The sequence below is a fragment of the Mus caroli genome, unplaced genomic scaffold, assembly GCF_978045245.1.
Source record: "Mus caroli unplaced genomic scaffold, Mus_caroli_1 scaffold_9, whole genome shotgun sequence".
Lineage (NCBI taxonomy): Eukaryota > Metazoa > Chordata > Mammalia > Rodentia > Muridae > Mus > Mus caroli.
In genome coordinates, this window is record NW_028227264.1 from 39,242,688 (window position 1) to 39,253,201 (window position 10,514).

A 10,514-nucleotide genomic window follows, 5' to 3' on the forward strand; every position below is an offset into this window, starting at 1 on the left:
TGAAACCTGTATTCACAGATGAGCTTTGTAGGATCTGACACACAAAAGCCAGGGCCAGCAAAGGTGTTACCATGGAACTATGTCATGGAAGTTGCCCTTGTCTTTCTAATTTAAATTTTAACCATAAGAAATTGAAGCTTGAAATTCCCCAGTGCTGACAGACATCGTTGCAATCCGTCTGTTCCCAGTGTGTACATCTGCCCTGTCTGCATAATGGATATGTAGGTTGTTAATACTTTCCACCACTTACTCTGGTGAAGCCTGGAATGACTCAGTTTCTTGGAAATTCTTTCCCAGGGTTTGTTAAATAGGCAGTTTAAGACATGCAGCACATATCCTGGGGGAAAATGATATTGAAATTGTTGTTGGAAGCTGTAGTTGAGCATGCATGTAAGTAACTGCTAGCACTGAGCTGAAAGTTAGGAAACCCCTTTGCATTTGGTAAGATAGCGAGTTGGTAGCACACCAGTGGAAACGGGAAAGGTTCTCTGTTCTAAGCGACGCTCCTGCTTTCCAGACTTTGTGATTTGGCAGAAGTATTTTTAATTATTGAATTTCCCAAAGGACTTGGAAATTTAGTATTCAGGAAAAGTGGGCCCTACAGTTGAGCAACAGTGCTTTACATTATTAACCAACTCTGAAAGGCGCCTGCATTTCCTTTTTTCATAGTTTCCTTTCCAATTTATAAAAAAAAGAAAAGAAAGAAAAAAACTGTATTAGTATAATACTCTATTTTGACAATATCTATTTATTTTGATATACAATCTCCTTATGTCACCTGGAGTGGCCACAAGCTTGGCCACTTTTCGTCCCTTGCCGTGAGTGTCAGGGTCACTGATGTGCACCCTGCCTGGCAAGGCACTAGTGTGCCCATGCTGTGTGTGTGATGCGCTGTCACGAAGGAAAGCACATGTCAGTGGTAAGCGTTGGTCTGCTTGTTTCTCTGTCTCACCTAATACACTGTTGGACGTGCTGTTTTCCAGGGATGATGGTAAGGAAGGGCTGAAGTTTTATACCAATCCTTCATATTTCTTTGACCTGTGGAAAGAAAAGATGTTGCAAGATACAGAGGATAAGAGGAAGGAAAAGAGAAAGCAGAAGGTATTGTAGAAGTTACTTTTTTTGTATTCCCGTGTTGTCTTTCCCAGGAAACGCTGTTAATCTGCACTTTGGCAGCCCTGCTTTGTTGGGTCCGTGCATGAACGTCCTTATAATTACACAGATCACTAGAGAGTGTCTTGCAGATGTGAGTAAAGTTGATAAATGGAGCCACTGTGTTTCTGCAACACCACGTGGCCTGGCTGTCTTCAGCAGGTTACTTACTGTCTTCTCTTTCCTGTTGCCGGCCTGTTGCGCTTTGCTTTCCACTTTGATAAGATTTTCCCGAATCTGCTTGATTTCATATGTAAAATCTGATGATTTTATAAGCACATGGAAGGAGGAAGAGACAAGTCTTATTTTGGCACAGCAGAGGCACAGTCTGTCTTCACCATGTCTCTGTCTATCTCCGCCTTCCTCAGTCCCCACAATGCCCTCTTGTTGCATGGGTATGTGCTGGACAGTGCCCTTGTGTTCTAGCTGGGGTTTGCAGACTGGTGACTGGCAGGCCAGAGTGCCCCTAAACACAGGTTTTAGTTGCTAAGCACAAGGGATTTAAAATTGTGCTTGAGGTAGAACTCCTGTCAACTTCATAGCATGCCCCATCTTAGACCTGACAGGCTTTTTGTTCATGTGTCACCTGCTTTGTCCCTACCTTCTCCAGGCCTTTCTACACTGTCTCCCCTGATTTCAGTCTCTGGCCGTTTCCCATACAGATAACTTCGTATCTTAGTTATTTGACTAGGGGTTGACAGTTCCATCCTTGGTAAAGCGTTGATACTTAGTAAAAGTAGGTATAGGAGGAAGGATCAGCGACCTTTTCCATCCAGAGGACTTTCTGCTTTAAACCTAGGCGCGCACTATTTTCTATCTGAACTCTCAGTTTGAAATTGAGTTGCTAAACCATGGTGAGAAACTGGGATCACAGTGACCTCTGATCAATTTTAACTCTGAATGTACAGTAAAATGGGTCTCTGTTTTGCTAGATTATCATGGCATTGCCGTTTTCAGTATTGACCTTAGAGTTTTATTTTGTCATAACTTCCTTCTAAGGATTTAGCATTTCACCACTTGGCGTTGTTTCATTATATCTGTTATAGCAGAAAAATCTAGACCGTCCTCATGAACCAGAGAAAGTACCAAGAGCACCTCATGACAGGCGGCGGGAATGGCAGAAGCTGGCCCAAGGTCCAGAGCTGGCTGAAGATGACGCTGACCTCCTACACAAGCATATTGAAGTTGCCAATGGCCCGGCCTCTCATTATGAGACAAGGTTTCATTTGTTTGTTTGTTTGTTTGTTTTTCTAGTGAATGATAAACATTGGATCTACCTGTAATACCTATACTTCTGTACTAGCAAGTCTTGGCTTCTGAACTGTTGAGTTCTAAATTTTGAACTTCTAAATTCTAACTCCCTTGGGCAGGTCATTTTCATATTTGGACTTTTTGTTGTCATTTGTAGGGAAAAAAAAGGTTTACAGTGTATACTTTTCTGATTTGTTTTAGCTTTTATGTAAAGGCTTAACTACCCCCTAGTATTTCAGGTAAAGTGTGTTAGAATGCTGTAGTACAGTGTGTCTGAAATATTTCTGAGGTGTTGATTTTCATTGCATATGCGGCAGGGGTTAAGAAGAGGTTTGATTTTGTTCTTTCTCTGCCCCTGACTTCCTTTCTTTTCCACACCCCTAAATTCAGATGTGTCAGGGATTTCAGACAGAATTCCTTACTTTCTTTTACAGACAAGTGGGCTGGATCTGGGTCCTTTCTCAGTGGCCAGGAGCCCTATCTAAGTACCACGCTACCATAGCAGACATACTTCCAAGCTTCTGTGGAGAAAGCTATGTGTGTTTTTATCATACTGATTTTATTGGAAACTAGCTTAAAGTTTTCTTTTGAAAACACATGAAGTCTTGAGGCATAACTGAAATATTGGGGCCTGTTTTAAGAGAGTACATATCTAAGAGGTACCATCTAGCTACTTTAATTAAAGAAACTGAAAGAATGGAAATTGAAAAAAAAAAAAAAGGTCTGGCCTGTTGACAGTGTAAGTTGAGTACCTTGTGACATGCACTGTGCATGTCTGTTAAAAAAGCTCTGCTCCCAGAATGTGCTGCAGTCAGTAAACCCAGATTCTCACGTGCTCACCTAGAATCTTGGTTTATGTAAATTTCATGTTGCTGTGTCTCAGCTGTATTCTGAGTTTTCTTGCCTCTCTCTGACCGTAGAAGCAAGTTTTCTTGCTCTTACTCCAAGACTTTTGAAAGCCATTATTAGTTTAAGAAAACACAATGTCCACGTGGTAGCAAGTTCCATTTTTATACTTTCCTCACCGGTCATTGGTTAAAACAATTCACACAGAAATTCACGACTGCATTCAGGAGACTGACTGTCCGTGCGGCGATTCTAACAGATGCACTGATGCTGTGTATTTCTTGAAGGCCGCAGACCTACGTGGATCATATGGACGGATCGTACTCACTCTCTGCCTTGCCATTCAGTCAGATGAGTGAACTTCTGACCAGAGCTGAGGAGAGGGTCCTAGTCAGACCCCATGAACCTCCTCCACCCCCTCCAATGCATGGAGCAGGAGATGCAAAGCCCACAGCCGCCTGTATCAGGTATGTGGGACAGCCTCATAATGCTTTGTCTTGGGGACCAGTGACCTGTTCTTTGAAGGGTCAGTCATAAACATTGTAGGTTTTCTGGAAATACTTGATATCCCAAGTATACCATCTCTGTGTGGAAGCAGCCAAAGATTGTCCATAAATGTCTTTTTAAAATAAAACCTGGGTTACAAAACCAGGCGGCACCTTTAGACATTAAAGGTATTTGTTTTCCTCCGATTAGAGCTGGCATTTTCTCCTGGGGTCATTTAGCTAATTGCTTTAAGGATTAGTGTTTTCATGTATGTAATTATAGCTTTGTTGACATGTATAGTTTATTAAGAAAAAATGAGTTTTTTCAATCTAGCAAAGCTCTAAATAAGGAGGTCAAAGATGTTAGGCTGATACTAAGGAAACATATCAGCAACTTCAAGGCTTGTAGCAGCATTTCTGTAAGGCTTCTTTAAAGTTTTATGTGATCCAACTTAGAAATTGTTAACATAGGCATATTAAAGAGGTTTTCTTTCTTTCTTTTTTTTTTTTCAATTAGGTATTTTCTTCATTTACATTTCCAATGCTATCCCAAAAGTCCCCCATACCCTTCCCCCCACTCCCCTATCCCTCCCACTTCCACTTCTTGGCCCTGGCATTCCCCTGTACTGAGGCATATAAAGTTTGCAAGACCGATGGGCCTCTCTTTCCAATGAATACAGACCAGCTTACCATTTTTAGTTTAAAATAGGATATAAACCACAGAAGCCTCCTATGTAATTCTTGCTTATTTGGTATAGCAACCTTAGGAAGAAAGTGGCATAAATGTCTTTGTGTGGTTTTTAATGAGCTGCCATCGGCTTCGCTGAAAATACATATGATGAACCTTAACACCTTCGGTACAAAAACACCATCATCATATTAGCCAAATTCTGCTGTAAGTGTGACTACAGACACTGCAGTGTGGTGGTGGGATGCGGGGGGGAGACACTGCAGCCACCCCGTCACAGCATACAACTGGACACTGTTTACTGAAGGAAGCATGAAACTCCTGAGGAGGTGTGAGAGCTGCATACAAAGTTAGATTATTATAAACCAAAGCATCGCCCATTAATTTGCTTTGTTGTTGTTGTTGTTGTTGTTTGATTTTTGGTTTTTCGAGACAGGGTTTCTCTGTATAGCTCTGGCTATCCTGGTACTCACTTTGTAGACCAGGCTGGCCTCGAACTCAGAAATCCACCTGCCTCTGCCTCCCGAGCGCTGGGATTAAAGGCGTGCGCCACCACGCCTGGCCATTAATTTGCTTGTACACTTTTAGTCCTTATTCTTTGGAATAATGTTAAATAATTTAAAGCTTCTACAGGAACATGTTAGTGGGTTTCTTTTGATGTGGCTACCGGTAATCGTTTATAGTTTCTACAGTCGTGTTCCTTTTTAGCTTTCTGATTAATAACGTCTTGGATGTCTTTGTCTTTTCAGTTCTGCTACAGGTTTGATAGAGAATCGCCCCCAGTCCCCAGCTGCAGGCAGAACACCTGTGTTTGTGAGCCCCACTCCCCCACCTCCTCCCCCACCTCTTCCCTCTGCCTTGTCCACTTCTTCACTAAGAGCTTCAATGACCTCAACTCCTCCCCCACCAGTCCCTCCTCCGCCTCCTCCCCCAGCCACTGCTTTGCAGGCCCCAGCAGTGCCCCCACCTCCGGCTCCTCTTCAGATTGCCCCTGGTGTTCTTCACCCAGCTCCTCCTCCAATTGCTCCTCCTCTAGTGCAGCCCTCTCCCCCAGTAGCTCGAGCTGCCCCAGTATGTGAGACTGTGCCAGTTCACCCACTCCCGCAAGGTGAAGTGCAGGGGCTGCCTCCACCCCCACCACCGCCTCCTCTACCTCCACCTGGCATCCGGCCATCATCTCCTGTCACAGTTGCAGCTCTTGCTCATCCTCCCTCTGGGCTCCATCCAACTCCATCTACTGCCCCGGGTCCCCATGCTCCATTAATGCCTCCATCTCCTCCATCACAAGTTCTACCTGCCTCTGAGCCAAAGCGCCATCCATCCACCCTGCCTGTAATCAGTGACGCAAGGAGTGTGCTGCTGGAAGCCATCCGAAAAGGTAGGAGCGCTGTCAGTGTGCTTCCCCAGTACTCAGCTAGGACAGTGCCTCGTTCCACACTTAGAAGCTTTTGGGTGGTCATGTGTTTATACAAATGGTCTTAGGAAACAGGAATATGTGGAACTTACATTTTAAATGACTTTCAGGGAAAACCAGGAGGGCTTCTTAAAATGAATGAGAAGTTGACAGCCCTGGGTTGGGGGTGTGGCTCAGTGGTTAGGGTGCTTGCCTAGCCCGTGCAGAGCCCTGGGGTGGATCCCAAGTGCTATGTAAGACTGAGCACTCAGTAATTCCAGCACTGGAGAAATAGAGGCAGCGAGGGAATCAAGTTCTAGGTGATTCTTGGCTACACTTAGTCCCATGCCAGCCTAGTCTATCTGAGACTGTCTAAAAAAGAAATTTAAAGCATTGGACTTCTATGATACAGAAAAACTTAATAAGAATTCTCTCGAGTACCTATATTAACCTCCTTAAAATGGTATTCCTAGTGTAGAAGCTATTTATTTGGGGTATTATTGACATTCGTTTTGCCAGATGCCTCTAAAAGATTAAGGTTCTTCTCTTAGAAACAAGAGAGGCCATGTTTAATCATTTCTTAACTCAGCATTTCCTGAGCAGGGGTCAAGCGTGTACAGAATTAATAGTGCCTTTCCCTCAGGAGTGGTAGAGGGGTCGTCTGGTTAACTTCTTAGGGGGAGCTAGAGAGGAGCATGGTGGATAGATACAGAAATCCATAGGACTGTCTCAGTGGGGTGGGGTCACTATACAGTTTACAGATGACCATGTAACAAAAGACTTAATAAGGCAGATGCGATTTTGTTTTCCTATTAGTGGTACTCAGATGCTTTTGGTTTTAATCCAGAAGGATTGTGTCTAGTTTTGGGATCTGATTTAAAGTAATAGGTCTGGCTTTGCTCTGTCAGGTATTCAGCTTCGCAAAGTGGAAGAGCAGCGTGAACAGGAAGCAAAACATGAACGGATTGAAAACGACGTGGCCACCATCCTGTCTCGCCGCATTGCTGTGGAGTATAGCGACTCGGAAGATGACTCGGAGTTCGATGAAGTAGACTGGCTGGAGTAAGACAGCCACAGTGACTTGGAAGATGACTCGGAGTTCGATGAAGTAGACTGGCTGGAGTAAGACAGCCGCCTTGCTCTGTATTGCAAGGCTGAATGCACATGTCCCTCGTGGCGCTTGTTCTTTGAAAATGTTCAGTCATTCTAGTGTTTTGCTTCCTATTCCTCATAATGAATAACCCTTTCCCTCCATTATTTTTGATTTCTATGAAAAGTATTAGCATATATTTCAAACTAAATATTTTGTGGCTTATCTTAATTTTTCCCCCTGGAAAAATATAATTTGGTCCAATAAACTACTAAGTATTAAGCATGGAAAGCCGTTATTAGAGTAGCAGATTCAGTTTTTGATATTCCTTAATTGTGCACTTTGTGATTTTTTTTTTTTAATTTGAAGAATGCAACTGAGACTGGAATCTTGAAGGCAGCTCTGTCTGTGAACGAGCCTTATTCCATTTCTTGGTGTTTTAAATGAAGAAACACTGCCTCGATTATATGAATACACTCAGAAGGAACATGTAGCTTGTAGTGTTGAATTCTCTTAAAGGAATGGTTAGCTTTGGTTATCATTTTGTTGTTTTTGAATACTTGCCTTATTTGAACGTTTAGCAGAGCCCCCTTCCCACTTATATATTGTGTGGTACAGTTTTGCTTGCCTATAGAAGTTTAAATTTTTCCATGTGAAATACTCAGAATAAGCATATGTGTAACTTACATAATGTGAGAATTACAATCTGATGTAATAAACGGTTCATTTTAAAGGCTCTTGGGTGTCGCTCTTGGAGTGAATGCGTTGGTAAGGAAGCATGTGGGAGATTTCAGGGAGCAACTTCAGCTCTATCAGTTCCTTAGTTTTAAAACTCAAACGGTCTCTTATGTGAGGGGACTTTGTGCCATGCTTTTCTGAAGCTACACAGTTCTGTCTCTGTTCCTTATGGTCTTCACATTCCAGCTGGCCAGCTCCCTTCACCTGCCACGTTATCAGTGTGACACCACTCCTGTGGCTTTGTGTGACAACAAGTGGTTAGTATCGCATCGGAGCAAGGTGATGGGGAGACACCGTTAATGTCAGATTACTTGTGTTAAAGATGCTGAGGAGCCAGCTGCCACTTGCTTGCCTGCAGTGCAGTCTCCAGCACTTGGAAGGCTGACAAGATTAAGAGTTTGAGGTCAGTCTGGGGTGCATAGTAAGGTCGGATCTCAGTAAAACAAAACAAAAACTATACTAAATAGAGTTCGACTGGTTGATTGGCTGCCCGGCTAGTTGGTTTGGTTGGCTGGCTGGTTGGTTGGTTGGTTAGTTGGCTGGCTAGCTAGCTGGCTGGCTGGCTGGCTGGTTGGTTGGCTGGCTAGCTGGTTCGGTTGGCTGGCTGGCTGTTTGGTTGGGTGGCTGGCTGGCTGGCTGGCTGACTGACTGGTGGCTGGCTGACTGGCTGGCTAGTTGGTTGCTTGGCTGTCTGACCAGCTGGCTGGCTGGTTGGATTTGCTTTGTTTTTTGAGTGACTCTACTTTCAACCCTGCCTGTGCCTACATCTTGGCCAGTTCTTACCATCAAGATTTGTGCTGTGTTCCCACACCCATGTAACCGGGAGCCTCTAAGATTTGCCTTGACCTGGTGCATGTGGGTGAAGTAAAGTTGTACCAGTTCTACGTGGAGGCCTTCTCCTGGATGTCCGTCCCCCTCTCTGTTTCCCATCTCCGGGCTGTCCTACAGATCAGAACCCTCATGGAGAACGGCACCAAGAAGAGACCATGTTAACGCAGGTTCACCTGCGTCCTGGCGTATAGTAAACAGGCAAACAAACCTGGCCCTGGACACATGAGCTCATGGACAAAAAAATGAGTGTTTATTGTTTTGCATCTAAGTCTGAGGTGAGTTGTTTCATGAAGCATTGCTGGGGAAGTGGGTGGCTGGTTCATGAAGTCACTGCTAACATGATAATAATGGGAGGTATTTTAGCAAATAACCTGTGATCTCTGTAAAGTGGAAATAATGAACGAAGTTCAACTGTAGCAATTCAACTTGTGTCTAAAAAATTCCTAATGGCTTAACAAAAGATTTGATTTATTCTTTTAGGTAGTTTAGTTTAGAATGGTGTTTTTTAACCTTGCTAATGTTGTGACCCTTTCATACATTTCCTCATGTTCTGGTGACCCCCAACCATAAAATTATTTTGTTGCTACCTCATAATTGTAATTTTGTAACGTACGAATCATAATATAAATATCTGATATGCAACCCTGTGAAAGGGCCATTTAACCTACAGGCTGAGAACCACAGGGTTACAACAAGAGTTTAAATAACCATTCAAGGTTCCTTTCCAGCCTTAGGAAAACACAGTATCCAATTTAACTTAAAATATGACATTTTAAAAAGTTATAACCTGCATTTTAAAAGAAATCTCTGTAGGTGTTTATACATGTGATGTGTGTGTACAAGGTGGGGCACACACGCCATGCGTACCTGTGGAGGCCAGAAGACGGCTTCTGGTGTCGATTCTCACCTTTCTTCCACCTTGTTTAGCAGATGCGCTCTTCCTGCTTGCCAGTGCATGCACTAGGCTTACTGGCCTGTACGCTTTCCGAGTTCTTCCTGTCTCCATCTGAATGTAGGAGTGCTAAGATCTCAGATGTGTACCACTGCACTGAGGTGTATACAGGATCTTGGTACCCAAACTCAGGTCCTTAGATGTACGTGGCAGGCACATTGCACACTGAGGCATCTCTCCAGGCACTAGTGTGTGTGTGTGTGTGTTTGTATGTATGTGTATGTATGTATGTATATGTATGTGTATGTATGTGTGTGTGTGTGTATAGATATATAGATATAAAGATTAATTATAACCAAATAACCAAAACCTAATGGTATAGGGTTTGAATGGTTACGGGAAATACAAAAGAAAACTGGTAACAATTTTCTAGTAATAATGTAGATGTGTTTATCAGTAAAGCGGCAGAGGTGTTTATTATCATAGTTTATAGAGTCCTTTGTTTTTGTTTTTGAGAATATTTCTGGAAGATAAAAACATGACTGAAGAAGCCAGATTTCCAATGTAGGGTCAAAATAACCTTTTAGTGTAGGCTATTCGGATTACTTTGCCTAAAGAGGATTTTGTTTTGTTTTGCTTTTTGTTTTTCACAAATTATCTGGGGTTGGTTTTATTTCCATAAGAATGAAAGCTACTGGGTAATGCCCACCTTCTTATGGCTGAAATTTCCTCCATATCCAACAGGGCCATCCATCCACAACCGAAGAATCAGGATGAGTGTGGGCAGTTAGTTAGCCCGTTTCTATGTTTATTCTACCTGCTTCAAGCCTTCATCTCCCCTTCTGCATTTGTGACCTCCTTCCTCTTCCCCGCGGTGGTGAGTCAGAAGATGGCAAGGTGTAGTTCCTTGCAGCAAAGATGTTGGGATGAAGTGCCACCTTTCCTGCAGAGGGAGAGGGTGTTCCTCCATATCTACCCCTAAGTGCGGGATATCTGCTACCTTCAGGCTTACAAGGCATGTTAAGCTCTCACCGTGGTTCCCCATAGCTTATAGTAATGCGAGCAGATGAGATGAATCCAAAAGAGAAAACACTGCTAGTTTTGGTTGTGCTTATAAGTTATGATGTGCCTCCTGTGATCTGACCTGC

At 43.3% G+C, this 10,514-nt stretch overlaps 1 protein-coding gene across 3 annotated transcripts in view; it reads left to right on the plus strand.

Annotated features, from left to right (window-relative positions):
- Positions 1 to 7,638, plus strand: part of Wasf1 (WASP family member 1) — a 56,565-nt gene extending 48,927 nt beyond the window's left edge. For 2 of the 3 annotated variants that reach the window (XM_021174190.3, XM_029482863.2), the window contains exons 5-9: positions 984 to 1,101; positions 2,199 to 2,371; positions 3,537 to 3,716; positions 5,172 to 5,800; positions 6,724 to 7,638. In XM_021174190.3, the coding sequence (XP_021029849.1) occupies positions 984 to 1,101; positions 2,199 to 2,371; positions 3,537 to 3,716; positions 5,172 to 5,800; positions 6,724 to 6,881 (1,258 nt within the window). In that variant the 3' untranslated portion in view covers positions 6,882 to 7,638. The remainder of the gene's footprint in view (positions 1 to 983; positions 1,102 to 2,198; positions 2,372 to 3,536; positions 3,717 to 5,171; positions 5,801 to 6,723) is intronic. The other variant, XM_029482865.2, reaches the window with a different exon arrangement.
- The last annotated feature ends 2,876 nt before the right edge of the window (positions 7,639 to 10,514 follow it).